Here is a 23,426-nt window from a genome sequence, read left to right as displayed (position 1 = left end):
CCATGAGACAAACGGACAGGGAGAGAAGCTTGGGCTCAGAGCACAGGGCCAGGCATTTATACGGCACCCCTAGAGCAGTTGGGGTTAAGGGCCTTGCTCAGGGGCCCAACTGAGTAGGATTCCTCTGCCGGCCGCAGGATACGAACCGGCAACCCTCCAGCCACAGGCGCAGATCCTGAGCCACAGTGCACGTGTTGATACTGTATCTGACTGCTGCTGAAGCAAGTCTATAAACTAACAAGGAACAAGTAACAGGTTTATTCCATGCTGAAAAGAGAAGAAAGAGAACACAATGCTTCGGTGTCACCTGAAGAACACTCCACGGCCGAAACATTGTGTTTTCTTTCTTCACTTTTCAGCATGGAATAAACCTATTACTTGTTTCTTTGCAGCCTACGCATGCTGACACAGCTACCCACCTGAACTACTATAAACTAACAAGACAAGTGAGGGCGTACCTGTGCAATGTCAGCTGTCCTAGCTGCCCCAGTGAGGGTCCATATAACAGTACCACTCTCGGAGGAGAATGAGCATAAGTTCAGGAAACGTGCAAAGAAGTTAACCAAAAGGCCATGATGGGTGTGTCAGGCACTGTGGTCCGTAAAGTAATGGCCATGTCCTGTGGAGCCACATTATTCCTACTCCGTTAATCTCCTAAAACTGCATCTCGCCACGCACACATTCACACTCGCTCAAGACTAGATTGCAAATGTACCGTCCTTCTAAAGAAGAAGGAAACATTTACATGGTTTCCATGTTTTCTTTTAACATTTTAAACACTAACGCACATGAACAGCTAGTAAGGTACTGTATGGAGTGTTGTGGCGCTCCTCGTTTTAACAATCAGTAATCATCATCTGATTGATTTTCACTTTTTAATACTGTATCAATGTGATTGAACACATGATGTAATTGTGCCACAGAAAAAGTCACATATAGTGTACATGTGGTTAGTAATGTTTTCTTTTAATTTGATTAATTAACAACTATTATAGAAGTGCGTGGCTTTCAAAGAAGTTTGAAGACGTTTATTGATTAAGATTCTTATAATTGAATAGGTCCTAAAACGTATTACATTTGCTGCTCATGTTTGGAGATTTCACATCACAAAAAATGTAAAAAATGGGTACCTGTTATTTGCCTGGTTTTTGGTAGGCTGAGAAACAGGTTAATATTGATGTTCATAGGCAATGTCTAGGTTTAGTCTAGTTAATTTACTTCTCGATAAATCATTAGAGGTTTCAAAATAAAATATATAAATACATCTGGGATTTCCAGTAGCACATCTCTCTCAAACCTCTCCCACCACTCCATCTACACCCCTGCGTGTTGTGTTACTGTAGCCCTATAATGAGCAGTGTGAGAATGGCTTGTACCTGCTGCATGATGATCCGTTCTGTATTATTCAGGTGTATGGGGGTCTCCTCCACATCATGAACAGTAACAGGTGCAACCTTGAGATCTGTGTGGACTCTTGGCCAAACTTCAACACTGTCATCTGTAGACGTCAAAACAAGGTACAGGATGAAGAGATAAGTCAAAAAGTGAAAATCTGCACAATACAAAGACTAAATAACTTAACTAACAGAGAAATGAAGTCTTACTAAACTTGTTTTTAATTTTTTGGCAAAACCTATATTTACATATACAGTAGATGCTGAACGGAATTTTGTAACAGTGCGGTACTGTAAAATACAATAAAGTATAGAGCATTTATTCGAGCCATCAACCAGTTTGGCAAGTAGAAATACCAGAACAGATTTATTTAAAGCAGATATTAAACAGCAGTTGATCCATAACCCCTGCGTTATGTGGATGTCCAGATGGTAGACCTGGCTTATTTCAAAGATTTTAACAAAAAGATTTCTGCAGGTACATCATTTCAAGAAATATACATGCCTTAGCTATGCTACTACAGTATACCCATCTTTATCAAACTGAATTACAAGTGTAACTTGCTACTCTTACTTGGACTCTATAGACATCTTGGGTTTTCACACCCTGGGCTACTCACCAAACAGAGAAATAAACACAGATACAGTTTACGCACACACCAGAAACATCACGAGAAAATGATCATGCTTCAGTCAATTAATTACTGTAAGCACATACAGTATTGTCCTAGGGTGCCACTCGTACCACCCATACAAGGGCTAGATTTGTGAAGGTGAAACAGGTTATTTTTAAGCAGGTTATGAAGCTTTAATGTACAAAGCAGAATGCTGACACTTTTTCAGAAGAGCTTAATTCAGAGCATTCTAACCTCATGTGCTCAGAGCTGGGGAGGTGCCATGCCCTTGCAGCAAAAACAGGTTGAATGAGGAAGTCTGGACGAGTTGGCAAGATTACTGACACCTCTTTGAACTCAATAACATGTCTGACAGAGTGACGTGTCATTAATCTTGCTAAAATCTTAGACAACCCCTAAAATATTTTTAAAAAGACATAAATTCTTAGGTGACCCTTCTCATTCACTCTCTTTAGAATCTGCTCTCTTACACTCTGGGAGGAGATACCAGATCCACTGTATGAAGACTAAGAGAGCATTTACTTCCTTTATACCTAAAAGCATTCAATTGTTGATAGACGAAAAGATTGTTTATAGGTAGGGATCTTATTATAATTGTTGTTGTTTTAGATACTTTCACAGCTAGTTGTCTGTTTTTAATGTTATGGTACTGATAGAGCTCTGATTAAGCAATGTTGTTAAATGTTTCAAGTAGGCAGCTGCGTCAGCATGCGTAGGCTGCAGAGGAACAAGTAAAGGTTTATTCCTGCTGAAAAGAGAAGAAAAGAAACACAACGTTTCGGCTGCGGAGCCTTCTTTGGGTGAGAGAGAGAGTTAAAATGGCAGCTGATAAAGCAGGGGAGTGGAGAGAGGTGTGAAGTCAAGGTGTGAACTCTCTTCACCTCTCTCTCTTGGCTTGACCCCACCTGAGTGTCCACTCTGCTTCTCTCCTGCTCCTGCCTCCTCTCCACTCCTGGCTTTTGCTCTCTCATGTAGTACAGTAGTTTATTGTCATATGTACACGTACAGTGGAATTCTTAATCACACTATTCTCTTGGGACATACACAGTACAACAGACAACACCACACGATGTACACAACGGGAACAATAAATACTGTATGTTGTGGAACAATAACAAAGCAGTAATGAGACAAAGAAAACATGGAAGACCGTGCAAAAAACTGCATAGTGCAGATGTATATTTAGGCACTGCAGCTAGCTGTTGAGGATGCGTGCTGCAGTGGGAGAGAAGCTGTTCTTGTCTTGTGGACCTTGCTTGCCAGAGCGGAGGGGGGTGAACAGTTTGTGGCCGGGATGGGTTGAGAATGATGGATTATTGCAGCAGTGGATGGTGTGGATCTCACCGATTGATGGTAATCACATATTTTGCCATAGCCTTTGTAGTGCATCTCTGTCATGTATGGTAGTACTGCTGCACCACACAGTGAGGACACTAGTGAGGACACTTTCTATGATGCTGCGATAAAAGTTCATGAGGAACTGCTTCCCCAAACCGCATTTCTTTAAGCACCGCAGAAAGTGCAGGCACTGTTGTGTCTTTTTCAGACTGGCTACAGTGTTGTGAGTCCAGTCCAGGTCGGTGGAGATCTGCAGGCCGAGGAACCTGAAGCAGCTGACAGTTTGCACTGCTGTGCCATTGATGCTGACTGGGGCGTGACTCCCTCTGGGTCTCCGGAAGTTGTTTCATCATCGTTGTTTGTCAGCTCAATAATAGTGGTGTGATCTGAAAACTTAATGATGTGGTTGCTGCTGTAAGTGGTTGTACAGTCATAGGTGACCAAGGAACTCATGCTTTATCAGTTGTTAAGTGTTGTTTTGTATCACGGTATTGTACTGTTGTTTTATTGTCACATTTATTGTATTATTGTCATGTATGGGAGGGAATTATTCTTAATTCATTGTCTGATAAGTCTTTTATATTTTAAACACTTGTATCTTGTAACTTTCCGCTCCAATGGTTGTGAAAGTATTCCGATGCTTTTGACTATATATGCTGAATTGTCAACGTATGTCATGTTGCAAGGCATAACTCCCATATGTTCCTGGCAAAGTTACAAAAACAATAAGGAACTTGCTTGACTGCTCTTCATGTGTGCAGTCAAATGTCAAATCCCTTTTCTGGACAAGTTTTACAGACCTTACTGTATAAAAAGACCACTCTTTGTAATATTTCTTTGAGTCTGGCCTGCAAGAGCTATGGATATGCATAAATAATAAAGAAGACTTCCGCTACATGGACACTCAAATTGCTGTCTTTTGTATGACAGAACATCTGTTACAAGTTTATTATCTCTTGATGCAATTTCTCTTGCAGTAAAGATTAATTAACAAAGGTAAAGGGTTAAGGGTCCACCCATCTATTTACTAGCCCTTTATCCAGTACAGGATCACAGAGGTGCCAGAATCTGTCCTGGCAAGCAGTGTGCGTAAGACAGGGTACAGTCTGAGGAGGACGTCAATCCATCAGAACACACAGACACAGACACTCATAACTCATACCAGAGATAATTTCCCAGAAGTTAAGTAACATACTAGTACAGCATGTTTTGGATGCATACCATTCCAGGTTCAGGATCAGAAACCTTCAGGTGGATACAGAGACTTCTAGCTGCTGGGTGTGAACTTTAAAATGTTTCTGGTTCACCATGGCTGACAGTGAGAGCGTGTATATATATGGGTGACGTTGCAGGGAACCCTTACCAAACCAGGTCTGAGCAGAAGGCAGATCAGTGAGAGGACCTCAGAGATTCAGGACATACAGTACCAGGCCAGTTAGCAATAGAGATGTTTATTCTAAAATCATTTAAAGATCTTTTAACCTTGAAAAACATCCTTCTCAAGCAGATTCCTCAATCAGTCATGGTAATGTACTTTATAAACATTTCTGATGAGTTCTTAATATTAATAGAGGACATTTTAGTGTTTTTATAGTTATTGTATTAACATGCTAAGACAATGATATCTACAGTTTTATAACGTGAATGTGCCAAAACCAGTTCAAAGTTATACATTTATAAAGCTTTTTTTGTATTGTAATGTAGAAATTTGAATTGATCTTTAATTCTATGTATCTAGGTGTGTTAGATAAATACAGTATGTTTTCTTCACAGGTAAATGATAACACAATATGGGGATTCAGTTCCCATCAGAAATCAATCAATGGTTTTAAAATAAAAATAACACACTTACTGTGTATGGAAGGGATTACTGTGTCTGTGTTGTGTTCCTGTAGCTCTAGAATGAGCAGTGTGAGAACACCTTGTACCTGCTGCATGATGATGTGCTCTGTATTATTCAGGTGTATGGGGGTCTCCTCCACATCATGAACAGTAACAGGTGCAACCTTGAGATCTGTGTGGACTCTTGGCCAAACTTCAACACTGTCATCTGTAGACGTCAAAACAAGGTACAGAATGACAAGAAAGATGTGAAAATCTACAAAGAGCGAAGACTAAAAATAACCTAAATAACAGAGAATTCAGTTCTTTTCAGGCAAATTCAGGCAAAAACCTGTCTTCTTACTGTAAAATACAAGTTTTTAAAAGTCTGATCCATAAACCAGTTTGGGAAGGAGAAATGCCAGATGCAAAATTAGTCAAAGTAGATATGAAGTAAAGCCCTTTAGTGTCTGCTGAGGTGGCATGATGATTTGAATTATTCTTCTACACCTTCATGGTCCTGGGTTTGATTCCTGTCTGTGTGGAGTTTGCATGCTCTTCTTATGTATGTGTGGGGTTAAATCAGGGTCTCCTGTTTTCCCTCCAAGTGCATGCAGGTTAGGTTTAGAGACCACTGGGTTTAGTTCCTCTAATTGCTAAATTGAACTAATTCTTCAGAAATTCTTCAGTTTTTCATGGATACCTGTGCTTTGATGTGCTCGTCAACGTGTGAAAAACCATGAAGTGTACAATAAGCTGTTAGAACACGCTCAGACAGACTTTCACAGCGGTCTTCTAATTAGTTAATTATTTCATTATTAGCTTCATTTCCTTTAAACTCTTCCCTCGCTGAGTTGCTGTGCGCCTGTTACCTCGTCGTTTTTTCACCCGTTATCTTTCTCCCTGTGTTTTGCGCCTGCTTTGTTCTTTAAGCGCTTCCCTTGTTCGTAGCCTCGACCGCTTTCAGACCTGAGTGTGGGGTTTGTTTTGTGCGCCTTTATTTCATTTTTTGCCACCTCTTTGTTGCGGCGCTCCCGAGACGTGCTTGTCAGCTCTCAGTCACACGCGGCTAATTTCCATCTCGCCGCGTCATTACAGCTACAGCCTGTATACAGGCTGTGTATTGTATATGTTCTACAGCTTTAATTCATTAAATATCAATGTTAGCAAAATCTCATTGTATTAGTATACAGAATATTTTCAAATTCTTTGCTTTTTACACACAGTACTGCTTTCTATCCTAATCTCATCAGATCTCAGATGTTATCTAAGGCTGTGACTAGTCAGTACTGGGTTGGGAGACCTCTAATAAAGACCAGGTTGCTGCTGTAAGTGGTGTTGCTGACCATTAGGGGGTGCTCTTCTCTTTACCACTAGAATTTCCAAACCAGTGCCACAGTAGTCTACTGTAAGAGGCATTATCCTTCTGATGAAATATTAAATCAGGTTTCTTCCTACTTGGTCTTTAAAGGTCCCATGGAACACTTTGTAAGGTTTGCATAATTTGGCCTACTTTTTCCGATAAAATTACTTTGGTGATATATTTTCTCATTTTCTTGATCTGCATGTTACCAATGTAGATGATGACCTTTATTTGGGATAAAGAACTTCTGGATTCTTTCAGATGAAAAGCACTTTAAATACGCAAGGGTTTAAATTGACTGTAGTGAATCAAGACTCCTATAAAGCTGGGAATCTCTGGAAGACTCAAGACTCAACAAGAGGCCAGGGCCACCAGCTGTCTCCTCCTCCCTGTAAATGATTGTACATCTATCTGACTGGACATTGTGATGATCACAAACTAGAAGTGTCCACACTCATGTCCTACTGATCACAGAGAAACTCTGACAGCTCAGGACTGACAAAGGGTGAGACTGGTGGAGTTTGGAGTTGGGGAGTACCTGGATCACTGTGTTATAAACAGACAGCAAGTTTAATTATGTAACAAACTGATCGTGAATTTGAGTTTTGAAACTGATGTCTCTTTTCCCAGGACCTGACAGACCATCCAGTTCAGTTCCCTAATCTGTGCACGATGTTCACGAAGGATCTTGTGAATCTGCGGGCGATGCTGATGGATGACAGGGTGATAGACTGGACACAAGACACCATTGTGAGAGGTTCTGTAGCTCATTAAGTGATCATAACAATCCACAATGTATCTAATGAACTGAAACCAACCACACACACATTCACACAAGACTCATGAACAGACTGCAACTGTACTGTCCAGTCCTTCTTCAGAAACAAAACATTGATCAGACTTTAAAACCTTTTACATATACATGATGACATTTCCATTTTTTCAGGAGTTTTGGTGACGTTTTAAACACTAACGCACATGAACAGCTAGTAAGACTTGAATTGTATTAAAGTTTCGTACTAAAACATTTTTCTCAGTAATAGGATTCCACTGCAAGGAACATGCACATTCTTGTGGCCAAGGAACTATTAAATACTTTTGGTTTCATTTCATTAACAAAGGGAAAAAACAACATCCAGATTCATTTTGTATTGTTTATTTTTTTCACTTTTAGATTTTTTAACCATGAGCATTACCTTCTAGGCTTCATGTCTCTGAGGTGTGATTCCCCCTCCTCATTAATCCATCCTGTCTGGAGTGGTACAGTGTAGACTAGTAAACAGCTGGTTTAAAGTTCTTTTTTTGGTTTTTGTGTTTCTTTTACTTAGCTGTCAGAATTTGGAGGGTTAGTCAGATTCACCACAAATGTATATGTATTTAAATATGTATATGGCAATAAAACATAAATATAGAAATTGATATTAAATGTGTCTAAGAATTGTAATGATAGCAGCTTTTGTAATTTTCCAAAATTCCATAGATATTTCCTATGATGACATTAATTTTAAATGTTTGTTGTTTAAAGATGGCATCTCTTTGCCATTAAAATGTTTGCTCTGATAACACTGTACAATCTTTCTTTTAAAAAGGTATTCCACACACTTACTGTGACTTAATAAAAGAGGTTGCTACCAGCAGTGGAATGGATGTGAAGGAATTCAAAGACTACAGCCTGATGGTTAATCACAATCCGGAGAGTCTTCAACACAATAAGTGAGTGCAAGACTAGTTACACAGAGAATAAAGTCTTGTTTAACTATTAAAGTAATCTTTGTAGATGTTAAGATAATATTTAAAGGCCTTTTAAACCATTAGCTTTTCTTGCAGTATATTATAAAGACTTTACTACAAAACTTGTTTGTTACAAAAAGTCACATGTAAATTTGCAACTATTTGTTTTAGATGCCACATGTATGTGGATATGTTAACGCATTGAATACATCTAAATTAATTATTATTTTCTGCAGAAATTCAATGACAAAATGGCATTAGCAGAAAGCTAATGAATTTTCTTTCTTATTTTCTTGCTTATTACTTACAGGAGTGACCCTACACTGAAGATCTCAAGCCTGCAGGTTTCCCATGCTGAGCTGGTGGTGAAGCACACTGCCTTCAGAGGAAGTGACCTCACTCTCAGCCACGTGAGGAGCTGTATCCAGCACCTCCCCAGTGCCTGTATCCTGGACGACAGTGGGAATCCAGTCTCCTGGTGTCTCACTGATGAGATGTGTGAAATGAGAATGTCTTCCACCTTATATGAGTATCGAAGGACTGGATACATGAAGACAGTCTTGATTGCTCTTAGTAAACAGATGCATGCGATGGGCTTCCCAGTCTATGGCCATGTTGCAGAAGGGAATACTGCTGCAATTAACATGTTTAAATCTTTGAACAACAATTTTGTCCCTGGGAAGTATGCTGTACAAATCCTTGTATTCAAAAGGGCCAGTTAAGGAAGCCCTATATTATCCTCTTATGGATATACTGTATGGATATATATATATCCTATATATCTTATGGAGATGTTTTTTGTGAGGTAATTGTGCTGTAGAAAATGTCACATTTGCTGTATGTAGTATAGGGCTTACAAGATGCTCACCCTGTTTTAAAGCTTAACTTACAGCTATTAACGATGTGTGTACTCTATAGTAAATATTTAAAGAATTTTGACAAAGATACATAATGGTTATCGATGTTTATTCTTGTAGTTGATGAGGTCATAAAATTAATAACATTTGCCGGTCACATTTTGAAAGTTTGCATCAGAAAAAAACTAAAAAGATGTTTTATTTAAATTATTTGCCTGGCATGTGGTGGGCTGAGAAACAGGTAAACACTGATGATCATAAGGAATTATCTGGTTTACACCAGATATTTAATTTCTTGATAAATTATTTGAGGTTTCAAACGCAGGAACATGGGATAAAAAGGCGAAGAATCTGTTACAAGTTTATTATCTCTTGATGCAATTTCTCTTGTAATAAAGATTTATTAACAAAGGGAAAGGGTTCATTCAACTATTGTATTTAACGGCATGCGTCACTGAAGCCCATTCTGACAGTCTCTAGTGGTCAAGTATGTTATGACAGCCCTGTCTTGGGGCAGTCTGACACAGAGCCTTCAGTGATAATCAGCTGCCTGTTGGCTCTCCTGAACTGCAGTGAGACTGGTTGTGAATTAAGGATCTCCATACAGGTATTGATCTGTGAAAAGGGATGAAATTCAGAATAGTTAATGTCTCATTTCTGCTTCAGCATTTTTTACCTCACCGGAGTATCTTAAAGTCTTTTCTCAAAAATAGAAAGACCAGAAAGGGAAGAAACACTGTGTTAATTGAATTGATGAAATATTTCCAGGTCTTATAGCTTGGTAGCTACATGAGTAGCGTCTTCCAGACTCCCCAACATTTGATCCCTGTTCTTGGTTTTAAATGAACTTCCTTGAAGTTTCCACTTGTGACCTGAGGTCTGTGTTTCACTGTTGATTCTCGACTGGTTTGCCTCTGTCAGGTCCCTTTGCAGTCTTTTCTTCCAAGACTAAAGAGGTCTAGTTCTTTCAGTCAGTGCAGGACATTCCTTACAGTTTGAGAATGTAACAGGTTGCTAATCACTGCCCTGATTCTACATCAGCAATACCTTTTCAATGTTCTGCCCAAACTGTACACAATATTCAAAATGTGCTCTTACTAGTGCATTGTAAATTTGAACAAAACTTTCCCTGGTGTAAATCTTACAGGTTTAAGTCCACCCATCTATTTACTAGCCCTTTATCCAGTACAGGATCACAGAGGTGCCAGAATCTGTCCTGGCATGCAGTGTGCGTAAGACAGGGTACAGTCTGAGGAGGACGTCAATCCATCAGAACACACAGACACAGACACTCATAACATATGCCAGAGATAATTTCCCAGAAGCCAATTAACTTCTAGTACAGCATGTTTTGGATGTATACAGTTCCATACTGTACATTCTGTTATCAGAATCCAAATCCAGGCACAGAAGCCCTCGGGTGGGGACAAAGACTTCTAGCTGCTGGGTGTGAACTTTTAAATGTTCCAGGTGTACCAGGTGCCCCATGATTGGCAGTGAGAGCATATATAAAGATGATTTAGCAGGTAACCCTTACAAAACCAGGTCTGAGCAGAAGGCAGAGCAGTGAGAGGACCTCAGAGATTCAGGACATACAGTACCAGGCCAGTCAGGAGCAAGATATGCTTGTTCTAAAATCATTTAAAGATCTTTCTACCTTGAAAAACATCCTTCTCAAGCAGATTCCTCAATCGATCGCGGTAATGTACTTTATAAACACTTCTGATGAGTTTTGTTTCTGATCTGAATTTTTTTATTATACAAAATTAGCATTTTAGTGCTTGAGTGGTTATTGTATTAACATTCTAAGGACAATGATATCTACAATTTTATAATGTGAATGTGCCATGGAAAAACATTTGTTCAGATTAATAAAGCTTCTTCTTCTCATATTGTATCTGTTAATATTGTATTAATTTGATTTTATCTTATTTTCTTTGGAAGGGTTTATTTTAATTTAATTAGTGTTGGAAGGTGATTTATTTAAATTCCACAGCTAAATGTGGAAACAATTTGGGGATGTTGTTAAGAAAATCAATCAATACTTTTCACAAGAAAGGATTACTGTGTCTGTGTTGTGTTCCTGTAGCTCCAGAATGAGCAGTGTGAGAACACCTTGTACCTGCTGCATGATGATCTGTTCTGTATTATTCAGGTGTATGGGGGTCTCCTCCACATCATGAACAGTAACAGGTGCAACCTTGAGATCTGTGTGGACTCTTGGCCAAACTTCAACACTGTCATCTGTAGACGTCAAAACAAGGTACAGGATGACAAGGGAGATCCGAAAATCTGCAAAGAGCAAAGACTACAAAAATCCTAAACAACAGAGAATTCAACTCTTACTACAAGTGTTCCTTTTTTTTGCCAAACCTGTCTTTTCACTGTAAAATACAGAAAGTAAGTTACTAAAAGTCTGATCCATAAACCAGTTTGGGGAAGAGAAATGCCAGACTCAAAATTAGTCAAAGTAGAGAGTTCTTTAACAACAATTATGATGTTGGAATTCAAAGCAATGTAATACAGTAGGTTCACAGAACTAAGACACAATGTAAATGAAGATGTAATGTATAGCAGGTCTTAACACAATGTAATAACACCTGAAAATGAATGGTGATTGTATAAAGATATAATATAGATATGCAGTAAAGCCCTTTAGTGTCTGCTGAGGTGGCATGATGATTTGAATTTTTCTTCTACACCTTCATGGTCCTGGGTTTGATTGCTGTCTGTGTGGAGTTTGCATGTTCTTCTTATGTATGTGTGGGGTTAAATCAGGGTCTCCTGTTTTCCCTCTAAGTGCATGCAGGTTAGGTTTAGAGACCCCTGGGTTTAATTCTTCTGAACCTAATTGCTGAATTGAACTAATTCTTCAGAAATTCTTCAGTTTTTCATGGATACCTGTGCTTTGATGTGCTGTCCAACGTGTGGAAAACCATGAAGTGTACAATAAGCACCAGTTCATGGTTGTAGCAGTGCTGATTCAAAAGGTGAGGTGAGATCTGGGGTAATCATCACGGATGATCTCTTTCTCTCTGACTACTGTCATGCCCGCGCTGGACAGCACACCTCCCGGCGCTGTTAGAACACGCTCAGGCAGACTTTCACAGCGGTCTTCTAATTAGTACGGAGCAAGGTAGAAAAAAAGTTATATCGAGGGAACGATTTATAATCTGTGCACACTAAATAGTTATATTGAGGGAATGATTCACAATTTGTGCACACAAAATAAGTAAATCGTTCCCTCATTTTCTTTAATTCATGCGCACGAAATAATGTTCTTACTTTAGTGATGTAATTCCTAATTTTCAACATGATATGCACGTACTCCCAATGTAGATGATGACCTTTATGGGGGACAAAGAGCTTCTGGATTCTTTCAGATGAAAAGCATTGTAGACATGCAAGGGTTTAAATTGACTATATTGAATCAAGACTTCTATAAAGCTGGGAATATCTGGAAGACATAAGATTGAACAAGAAACTAGGGCCACCTGCTTTCTGCTCCTCCTCCCTGTAAATGATTGTACATGTATCTGACTGGACATTGTGATGATCACAAACTAGAAGTGTCCACACTCAGGACTGACGAAGGGTGAGACTGGTGGAGTTTGGAGTTGGGGAGTACCTGGATCACTGTGTTATAAACAGATAGCAAGTTTAATTATGTAACAAACTGATCGTGAATTTGAGTTTTGAAACTGATGTCTCTTTTCACAGGACCTGACAGGCCATCCAGTTCAGTTCCCTAATCTGTGCATGATGTTTACGAAGGATCTTGAAAATCTGCGGGCAATGCTGATGGATGACAGGGTGATAGACTGGACACAAGACACCATTGTGAGAGGTTCTGTAGCTCATTAAGTGTTCATAATGATCCACAATGTATATTAATGAACTGAAACCAACCACACTCACACATTCACACATAAGCCCATGAACTGATTGGAACTGTACTGTCCAGTCCTTCTTCAGAAACAGAACACTGATCAGACTTTAAAACCTTTTACATACAAACCATGACATTTCCATGTTTTCTAGAAGTTCTATTAACATTTTAAACACAAATGCTGGTCATTCTCAGAATCTGTGATCCACTTCAAGGAATGCGCACAGTTCTTTGCAAATGAAAATGTTAGTATTTTCTTGAAGTCTTCCTCATGAAGAATAGGTATAACTTTGAAAAACAGACTCAAACTCTGTAGTCTCCAGCCACTTTTAATTAATAACATTAACATTAACATTCATAACATTATGTCAGGTTAAAATTGTTCCTGTTTTATTGACATTTTAAACACTAACACAAGTTAACAGCTGGTAAGACATTCTAAAAAGTTTGGTGTTTTTTAGTAGAAAGATTCCCCTGCAAGGAATGTGCACAGACTTGACAACCAGGAACTATTAAATGTTCTGCTTTCATTCCATTAACTAAGGCAAAAAGCAGCATTCAGGTTCAACTGCTGTTGTTGTGGATGTCCAAGTAGTTCCTATATGTTTCCTATCCATAAAAGTTAACTTCGTTATTCCAACCTGTCTGGAGTGCTGCAGTGTCAACCAGAAATTGGTTGGTTTAAAATTTATGCGATAAGAATTCACATCCTTAGTTTTTTGTTTCTTTTACTTACCTGACAGAATTTGGAGGGTCGGCCATTTCCAGCATAAATTTATATGTATTTAAATGTGCATAAAATGTGTATAAAAATAAATATATACATATATTAAATTATATTAAATGTGTTTAAGGATTGTATTGATAAAGGTTTTTGTAATTTCCCGAAATTCCTTTGATATTTCCTATGACAACGTGAATTTTAAATGTTGTTTAAAGATGGCATCTCATTGTCATTAATACTTGCTCTGATAACACTGTACAATCTTTCTTTTAAAAAGGTATTCCAGGCTCTTACTGTGACTTAATAAAAGAGGTTGCTACCAGCAGTGGAATGGATGTGAAGGAATTCAAACACTACAGCCTGATGGTTCATCACAATCCGGAGAGTCTTCTACACAATGAGTGAGTGCAAGACTAATTACACAGAGAATAAATTCTAGTTAAATATTTAAGTAACCCTTGCAGATGTTAAGATAATGTTTTAAAGCTTTTTTTTCTGTGACACTTTTACGTTTTACATACTCACTCAGTTTGCGTTACATAGGGGAAGGGCGCTAGTGTTTGAATTTCTACAAAAAGTATTACACACGTTTAACTGTAACTATTAATTTTAGATACCACCTGTATTTAACACATTGGACTAAATACATCTCCAAATACGTGCCTTATTATTTTCTACAAAAATGCAAAGACAATGTCTAATCGGAGATATAATGTTATTGTTTATATGTTGTGTATTTACTTGTCTATTACTTACAGGAGTGACCCTACACTTAAGATCTCAAGTCTGCAGGTTTCCCATGCTGAGCTGGTGGTGAAGCCCTTTCCCTACAGTGGAAACGATCTCACTCTCAGCCACGTGAGGAGCTGTATCCAGCACCTCCCCAGTGCCTGTATCCTGGACGACAGTGGGAATCCAGTCTCCTGGTGTTTCTCTGATGAGCTGTGTGAAATGAGGAGGGCTTTCACCTTACCTGAGTATCGAAGGGCTGGGTACATGAAGACGGTCTTCACTGCTCTTATAAAACAGATGCATGTGATGGGCTTCCCAGTCTATGCCCATGTTTCAGAAGAGAATACTGCTGCAATTAACATGTTTACATCTTTTGGCTTCTGTAATTATTGTGGTGTGACAGAACCCATTATGATTATAGCCAAACCTGGGGGGATCTGTACACACTAACCTCTGTTTAATCTCGGTTAAGGTGCTGACTGGGTCATTGTGTTGCATTTAACCTTTTCACCTTGCATCTGGTCCATCACTTGTATGCCTTACTTGTCAGACCTTGAAATAGTAACTGTGCAAACTTCCTCAACTGGGTGATTTCTGTCTGGCTGGATTCGCTCTTCTTTGTCTTTAGAGTGCCCTCTGGTGACTTAACTACACTTTACACTTCAGATCTAACTAAGAGAAGATCACTTTATTGGCCATGTACAGTTTCTTGTATTAGGAATGTGTCTTTTTGCATACCCCAACTTGCTCTCCATGAGACAAACGGACAGGGAGAGAAGCTTGGGCTCAGAGCACAGGGTCAGCCATTTATACGGCACCCCTAGAGCAGTTAGGGTTAAGGGCCTTGCTCAGGGGCCCAACTGAGTAGGATTCCTCTGCCGGCCGCGGGATACAAACCGGCAACCCTCCAGCCACAGGCGCAGATCCTGAGCCACAGAGCCACCGACTAGCAGCACGTCTGAGGTAGGACACACGCAGACATTGACACTTTCACAAGGGCCGATTTTTTAACTTACCTGTATGTCTTTGAACTATTCCTTTACCCCTCCTGGTCCTGAGTTTGATTCCAGGGTTCCTGTCTGTGTGGAGTTTATATGTTCTCCTTGCGTTTGTGTAGGATTTCTCTGCTGTCCTTCTAAACACATGCAGGTGGGGTGTAGAGACCAGTGGTTTTATGGCTCTGACCCCAATTGCTGAATTGAACTAATCAGTTGGATAGAAAATCAAATCACCTGTTGTTTTCTATTTGCTAATTGGGAGTTTTATTGTACCAAAAATTCATGGATAACTGTGTTGTGATGTGCAACAGTAATTGCTCTGTGGGAAACCACAAAGGTGTGCGATCAGAAACAGTTCATGGAGGTACTGTAGCAGTGCTGGTTCCAACCATGAGATTAGATCCCCTCAGACTAAGGGACTTTTTTGGATGGAGTAACGATCACATCTGGTCTCTTTTACTATAGCTTGTGTGTATATTTCTCCATCTGTAAATCATTAAACACCAATGTTATCAAAACCACTGATATGGTGAAGAGGGACACTGTGCTGTAGAATGTACTGTTCTTGTGATGGACCATTAAACCAAGTTCCTCACTATTTTATTATTAAATATCCAAATGCAACAGCGTGTAACACCGGTATCCTTCCTAAATTCCACCTTGGGTTTGCTAATCCAGTCAACCTAACCTTTCCCCCAAAATTCACTGGGTGATGAAATTCCTCACTTCCCCCTGATCTGTACCTGTCAGGCAGGTGCGTGATGAACTTAATGGGGGATGAAGTGGGTCCCTCCTGGATGTCAAGAGCTTTGGGATCCTTTGGGATGTTAAGCGTCTTATGAACACAAGGAATGAATTGTAGGAATGAGTCGTTAAGGACAGTGAAACATAAATAATCTGTATAAGATATACAGTATACGTTAATTTTTTTTTACCTTAAATGTTAACTTCTAGGCTTCATAGATAGACCTCATAGTAAGTACATTAGCACTGCTGTCCCACAGTTCAGGGATCATGAGCTCAAGACCTGGACAGGTGTATCTGTCTATGAGGAGACTGCATGACCTGGCTGTGATTAGCTTTAAATGTCTTTTTAGAATCTGGGGGGCATAATTAAATGTATTTATTACTCATGCATACAGCATATTGCTTGATTGCAGAGAAAAATGGTAAATTTGAGAAATTTCTATTCAGATTAGTTTTGAGGATAGGATTTTTGAAAATTTAATATTTATTTCCTATGATAAAATACATTTTAAATGTCTGTTGTTTTATGGTGACATCTTTGTCAATAATATTTGTAATTATTTTGTGATTAAAATGTTTCTTTTAAGACTACATTTAAAAGCTGTAATACATTATTTTAAGTTAACTGACTGTAATAGTTAAGACTTCATCCATCAGTCTACTTTATCCAACACAGGATCATGGAGGGTCATGTCAAGCAACAGGTGCAGGGCAGGATACACCCTGGATGGGACACCAGTCCATCGCAGGGCACACACAGACACAAATACACACACACTCACACCAGGGCCAATTTTCCAAAAAGGTATTTAACTTACCAACATGTCTTTGGATTGTGGAAGGGAAGAGGAGCACTGAGGGGAAACTCACAAACACAGGGTGAACATGCAAACTCCACACAGACAGCACCCCAGAAATTAAACCCAGGGCCCCAGGGCTTTGAGGCAGCAATGCTAACCACTGCACTACCATACTTTTTTAATCCATATCTTAACATTTAATTTACCAGTTTTTGTTTCCATACATTGTCCAGAAGGGGTATATGTGTCAACACAAACACCAACGCCTGTTTTATAAGTAGCCTCTTAGAAACGTCTAGGAGGCTACTTATTCAACATTAAATATTAAGCCGTACCAGAATCCAGATCCAGGCAGGGAACTCTTCAGGTGGAGACAAAGTCTTCTGGCTCCGACTCGTTAGTGGGGCTGGACTTCAGAGGTTCCAGGTGTGCCAGGTGCACAGAGATTGGCAGTGAGAGCAGACGGGTCAGAGTGACGTTGCAGGGAACCCTTACAAAACCAGGTCTGAGCAGAAGGCAGAGCAGTGAGAGGACCTCAGAGATTCAGGACAAACTGTAGAGTCCCAGTCCAGTTAGCAATAGAGATGTTTATTCTAAAATCATTTAAAGACCTTTCTACCTTGAAAAACATCCTTCTCAAGCAGATTCCTCAATCGATCACGGTAACGTATTTTATGTACACTTCTGATGGGTATTGCTTCTGATCTGAATTTTGTATTATGAAAGGTGGCATTTTAATACTTGAGTGGTTATTGACATAACATTCTAAGACAATGTTATGATGAATTTGATTTTATCTTATTTTCTTTGAAAGTGTTAATTTTAAATTTTAATTATTGTGTCTGTGTTGTGTTCCTGTAGCTCTAGAATGAGCAGGGTGAGATAAGCTTGTACCTGCTGCATGATGATCTGTTCTGTATTATTCAGGTGTATGGGGGTCTCCTCCACATCATGAACAGTAACAGGTGCAACCTTGAGATCTGTGTGGACTCTTGGCCAAACTTCAACACTGTCATCTGTAGACGTCAAAACAAGGTACAGGATGACAAGGGAGATCCGAAAATCTGCAAAGAGCGAAGACTAAAAATAACCTAAATAACAGAGAATTCAGTTCTTTTTGCAAAAACCTGTCTTCTTACTGTAAAATACAAGTTTTTAAAAGTCTGATCCATAAACCAGTTTGGGAAGGAGAAATGCCAGATGCAAAATAAGTCAAAGTAGATATGCAGTAAAGCACTTTAGTGTCTGCTGAGGTGGCATGATGATTTGAATTTTTCTTCTACACCTTCATGGTCCTGGGTTTGATTCCTCTGTGTGGAGTTTGCATGCTCTTCTTAGGTATGTGTGGGGTTAAATCAGGGTCCCCTGTTTTCCCTCTAAGTGCATGCAGGTTAGGTTTAGACACCACTGGGTTTAATCCTTCTGACCCTAATTGCCGAATTGAACTAATTCTTCAGAAATTCTTCAGTTTTTCACGGATACCTGTGCTTTGATGTGCTGTCCAACGTGTGGAAAACCATGAAGTGTACAATAAGCACCAGTTCATGGTTGTAGCAGTGCTGATTCAAAAGGTGAGGTGAGATCTGGGGTAACCATCACGGATGATCTCTTTCTCTCTGACTACTGTCATGCCCGCGCTGGACAGCACACCTCCCGGCGCTGTTAGAACAGCTCAGGCAGACTTTCACAGCGGTCTTCTAATTAGTTAATTATTTCATTATTAGTTTCATTTCCTTTAAACTCTTCCCTCGCTGAGTTGCTGTGCGCCTGTTACCTCGTCGTTTTTTCACCCGTTATCTTTCTCCCTGTGTTTTGCGCCTGCTTTGTTCTTTAAGCGCTTCCCTTGTTCGTAGCCTCGACCGCTTTCAGACCTGAGTGTGGGGTTTGTTTTGTGCGCCTTTATTTCATTTTTTGCCACCTCTTTGTTGCGGCGCTCCCACCTCGCCGCTGCCCGAGACGTGCTTGTCAGCTCTCAGTCACACGCGGCTATTTTCCATCTCGCCGCGTCATTACAGCTACAGCCTGTATACAGGCTGTGTATTGTATATGTTCTACAGCTTTAATTCATTAAATATCAATGTTAGCAAAATCTCATTGTATTAGTATACAGAATATTTTCAAATACATTGCTTTTTACACGCAGTACTGCTTTCTATCCTAATCTCATCAGATCTCAGATGTTATCTAAGGCTGTGACTAGTCAGCACTGGGCTGGGAGACCTCTAATAAAACCAGGTTGCTGCTGTAAGTGGTGTTGCTGACCATTAGGGGGTGCTCTTCTCTTTACCACTAGAATTTCCAAACCAGTGCCACAGTAGTCTGCTGTAAGGGGCATTGTCCTTCTGATGAAACATTAAATCAGGTTTCTGACAACTTGGTCTTTAAAGGTCCCATGGAACACTTTGTAAGGTTTGCATAATTTGGCCTACTTTTTCCCATAAAATTACTTTGGTGATATATTTTCTCATTTTCTTGATCTGCATATTACCAATGTAGATGATGACCTTTATAGGGGATAAAGAGCTTCTGGATTCTTTCAGATGAAAAGCACTGTGAACATGCAAGGGTTTAAATTGACTGTAGTGAATCAAGACTCCTATAAAGCTGGGAATCTCTGGAAGACTCAAGACTAAACAAGAGGCCAAGACCACCAGCTGTCTCCTTCTCCCTGTAAATGATTGTACATGTATTTGACTGGACATTGTGATGATCACAAACTAGAAGTGTCCTCACTCATGTCCTACTGATCACAGAGAAACTCTGACAGCTCAGGACTGACGAAGGGTGAGACTGGTGGAGTTTGGAGTTGGGGAGTACCTGGATCACTGTGTTATAAACAGACAGTAAGTTTAATTACAGTATGTAATAAATTAATGTAAATTTGACAGTTTTCAAACTGATGTCTCTTTTCCCAGGACCTGAGAAGCCATCCAGTTCAGTTCCCTAATCTGTGCACGATGTTCACGAAGGATCTTGTGAATCTGCGGGCGACGTTGATGGATGACAGGGTGATAGACTGGACACAAGACACCATTGTGAGAGGTTCTGTAGCTCATTAAGTGATCATAATGATCCACAATGTATCTAATGAACTGAAAGCAACCACACACACATTCACACAAGACTCATGAACAGACTGCAACTGTACTGTCTAGTCCTTCTTCAGAAACGGAACATTTATCAGAGTTTAAAACCTTTTACATATACACAATGATATTTCCATTTTTTCAGGAGTTTTGGTGACGTTTTAAACACTAACGCACATGAACAGCTGGTAAGACTTGAATTGTATTAAAGTTTCGTACTAAAACATTTTTCTCAGTAATAGGATTCCACTGCAAGGAACATGCACATTCTTGTGGCCTAGGAACTATTAAATACTTTTGGTTTCATTTCATTAACAAAGGGAAAAAACAACATCTAGATTCATTTTGTATTGTTTATTTTTTTCACTTTTATATTTTTTAACCATGAGTATTAGCTTCTAGGCTTCATGTCTCTGAGGTTTGATTCCCCCTCCTCATTAATCCATCCTGTCTGGAGTGGTACAGTGTTGATCAGTAAACAGCTGGTTTAAAGTTCTTTTTTTGGTTTTTGTGTTTCTTTTACTTAGCTGTCAGAATTTGGAGGGTTAGTCAGATTCAGCACAATTGAATATGTATTTAAACATGTATATGGCAATAAAACATAAATATAGAAATTGATATTAAATGTGTCTAAGAATTGTAATGATAGCAGCTTTTGTAATTTTCCAAAATTCCATAGATATTTCCTATGATGACATGAATTTTAAATGTTTGTTGTTTAAAGATGGCATCTCTTTGCCATTAAAATGTTTGCAGTGATAACACTGTACAGTCTTTCTTTTAAAAAGGTATTCCACACACTTACTGTGACTTAATAAAAGAGGTTGCTACCAGCAGTGGAATGGATGTGAAGGAATTCAAAGACTACAGCCTGATGGTTAATCACAATCCGGAGAGTCTTCAACACAATAAGTGAGTGCAAGACTAGTTACACAGAGAATGAACTCTTGTTTAACTATTAAAGTAATATTTGTAGATGTTAAGATAATATTTAAAGGCCTTTTAAACCATTAGCTTTTCTTGCAGTATATTATAAAGACTTTACTACAAAACTTGTTTGTTATAAAAAGTCACATGTAAATTTGCAACTATTTTAGATGCCACATGTATGTGGATATGTTAATGCATTTAATACATCATCAAATAAATTAATTATTATTTTCTGCAGAAATTCAATGACAAAATGGCATTAGCAGAAAGCTAATGAATTTTCTTTCTTATTTACTTGCTTATTACTTACAGGAGTGACCCTACACTGAAGATCTCAAGCCTGCAGGTTTCCCATGCTGAGCTGGTGGTGAAGCACACTGCCTTCAGAGGAAGTGACCTCACTCTCAGCCACGTGAGGAGCTGTATCCAGCACCTCCCCAGTGCCTGTATCCTGGACGACAGTGGGAATCCAGTCTCCTGGTGTCTCTCTGATGAGCTGTGTGAAATGAGAATGTCTTCCACCTTATATGAGTATCGAAGGACTGGATACATGAAGACAGTCTTGATTGCTCTTAGTAAACAGATGCATGAGATGGGCTTCCCAGTCTATGGCCATGTTGCAGAAGGGAATACTGCTGCAATTAACATGTTTAAATCTTTGAACAACAATTTTGTCCCTGGGAAGTATGCTGTACAAATCCTTGTATTCAAAAGGGCCAGTTAAGGAAGCCCTATATTATCCTCTTATGGATATACTGTATGGATATATATATATCCTATATATCTTATGGAGATGTTTTTTGTGAGGTAATTGTGCTGTAGAAAATGTCACATTTGCTGTATGTAGTATAGGGCTTACAAGATGCTCACCCTGTTTTAAAGCTTAACTTACAGCTATTAACGATGTGTGTACTCTATAGTAAATATTTAAAGAATTTTGACAAAGCTACATAATGGTTATCGATGTTTATTCTTGTAGTTGATGAGGTCATAAAATTAATAACATTTGCCGGTCACATTTTAAAAGTTTGCATCAGAAAAAAACTAAAAAGATGTTTTATTTAAATTATTTGCCTGGCATGTGGTGGGCTGAGAAACAGGTAAACACTGATGATCATAAGGAATTATCTGGTTTACACCAGATATTTAATTTCTTGATAAATTATTTGAGGTTTCAAACGCAGGAACATGGGATAAAAAGGCGAAGAATCTGTTACAAGTTTATTATCTCTTGATGCAATTTCTCTTGCAATAAAGATTTATTAACAAAGGGAAAGGGTTCATTCAACTATTGTATTTAACGGCATGCGTCACTGAAGCCCATTCTGACAGTCTCTAGTGGTCAAGTATGTTATGACAGCCCTGTCTTGGGGCAGTCTGACACAGAGCCTTCAATGATAATCAGCTGCCTGTTGGCTCTCCTGAACTGCAGTGAGACTGGTTGTGAATTAAGGGTCTCCATACAGGTATTGATCTGTGAAAAGGGATGAAATTCAGAATAGTTAATGTCTCATTTCTGCTTCAGCATTTTTTACCTCACCGGAGTATCTTAAAGTCTTTTCTCAAAAATAGAAAGACCAGAAAGGGAAGAAACACTGTGTTAATTGAATTGATGAAATATTTCCAGGTCTTATAGCTTGGTAGCTACATGAGTAGCGTCTTCCAGACTCCCCAACATTTGATCCCTGTTCTTGGTTTTAAATGAACTTCCTTGTAGTTTCCACTTGTGACCTGAGGTCTGTGTTTCACTGTTGATTCTCGACTGGTTTGCCTCTGTCAGGTCCCTTTGCAGTCTTTTCTTCCAAGACTAAAGAGGTCTAGTTCTTTCAGTCAGTGCAGGACATTCCTTATAGTTTGAGAATGTAACAGGTTGCTCTTCACTCGGCTGATTCTACATCAGCAATATTTTTTCAATGTTGTGCCCCACACTGTATTCAAAATGTGCTCTTACTAGTGCATTGTAAATTTGAACAAAACTTTCCCTGGTGTAAATCTTACAGGTTTAAGTCCACCCATCTATTTACTAGCCCTTTATCCAGTACAGGATCACAGAGGTGCCAGAATCTGTCCTGGCATGCAGTGTGCGTAAGACAGGGTACAGTCTGAGGAGGACGTCAATCCATCAGAACACACAGACACTCATAACTCATACCAGAGATAATTTCCCAGAAGCCAATTAACATACTAGTACAGCATGTTTTGGATGCATACCATTCCAGGTCCAGGAACAGAAGCCCTCAGGTGGGGACAAAGACTTCTAGCTGCTGGGTGTGAACTTTAAAATGCTCCAGGTGTACCAGGTGCCCCATGATTGGCAGTCAGAGCATATATAAAGATGATTTAGCAGGTAACCCTTACCAAACCAGGTCTGAGCAGGAGGA

The 23,426-nt window shown here is 39.2% G+C and overlaps 3 protein-coding genes across 3 annotated transcripts; all 3 read left to right on the top strand.

Moving 5' to 3' along the window:
• Window positions 1-4,728: 4,728 nt before the first annotated feature.
• Window positions 4,729-11,029, top strand: LOC148817674 (glycine N-acyltransferase-like protein 3). The gene is made up of 5 exons (XM_088938139.1): window positions 4,729-4,892; window positions 5,329-5,436; window positions 7,182-7,308; window positions 8,141-8,264; window positions 8,593-11,029. Exons 1-5 carry the CDS (start codon window positions 4,815-4,817, stop codon window positions 9,002-9,004), a joined length of 849 nt encoding a protein of 282 aa, XP_088794265.1. The 5' UTR covers window positions 4,729-4,814; the 3' UTR covers window positions 9,005-11,029.
• LOC148817673 (glycine N-acyltransferase-like protein 3) lies at window positions 10,762-14,934 on the top strand. Its single transcript, XM_088938140.1, has 5 exons — window positions 10,762-10,839; window positions 11,295-11,402; window positions 12,860-12,986; window positions 14,030-14,153; window positions 14,511-14,934. Exons 1-5 carry the CDS (start codon window positions 10,762-10,764, stop codon window positions 14,932-14,934), a joined length of 861 nt encoding a protein of 286 aa, XP_088794266.1.
• Window positions 14,935-15,840: 906 nt separating this feature from the next.
• Window positions 15,841-21,911, top strand: LOC148817672 (glycine N-acyltransferase-like protein 3). Its single transcript, XM_088938504.1, has 5 exons — window positions 15,841-15,846; window positions 17,957-18,064; window positions 19,945-20,071; window positions 20,904-21,027; window positions 21,358-21,911. Exons 1-5 carry the CDS (start codon window positions 15,841-15,843, stop codon window positions 21,767-21,769), a joined length of 777 nt encoding a protein of 258 aa, XP_088794630.1. The 3' UTR covers window positions 21,770-21,911.
• Window positions 21,912-23,426: the final 1,515 nt, after the last annotated feature.

This window comes from Atractosteus spatula, chromosome 20 (genome assembly GCF_055471065.1).
Source record: "Atractosteus spatula isolate fAtrSpa1 chromosome 20, fAtrSpa1.hap1, whole genome shotgun sequence".
Lineage (NCBI taxonomy): Eukaryota > Metazoa > Chordata > Actinopteri > Semionotiformes > Lepisosteidae > Atractosteus > Atractosteus spatula.
This window is presented reverse-complemented; position numbering and strand designations above follow the sequence as displayed.

Bases quoted from the DNA above. Each gene is read 5' to 3' on its own strand.
- LOC148817674 (XM_088938139.1), top strand. From the start codon at position 4,815: ATGTTTATTCTAAAATCATTTAAAGATCTTTTAACCTTGAAAAACATC. The intron at 4,893-5,328 runs GTAATGTACTTT...TGTATTATTCAG, and splicing joins AGATTCCTCAATCAGTCATG to GTGTATGGGGGTCTCCTCCA. The intron at 5,437-7,181 runs GTACAGAATGAC...CTCTTTTCCCAG, and splicing joins TCTGTAGACGTCAAAACAAG to GACCTGACAGACCATCCAGT.
- LOC148817673 (XM_088938140.1), top strand. From the start codon at position 10,762: ATGCTTGTTCTAAAATCATTTAAAGATCTTTCTACCTTGAAAAACATC. The intron at 10,840-11,294 runs GTAATGTACTTT...TGTATTATTCAG, and splicing joins AGATTCCTCAATCGATCGCG to GTGTATGGGGGTCTCCTCCA. The intron at 11,403-12,859 runs GTACAGGATGAC...CTCTTTTCACAG, and splicing joins TCTGTAGACGTCAAAACAAG to GACCTGACAGGCCATCCAGT.
- LOC148817672 (XM_088938504.1), top strand. The intron at 18,065-19,944 runs GTACAGGATGAC...CTCTTTTCCCAG, and splicing joins TCTGTAGACGTCAAAACAAG to GACCTGAGAAGCCATCCAGT. The intron at 20,072-20,903 runs GTTCTGTAGCTC...TCTTTTAAAAAG, and splicing joins ACAAGACACCATTGTGAGAG to GTATTCCACACACTTACTGT.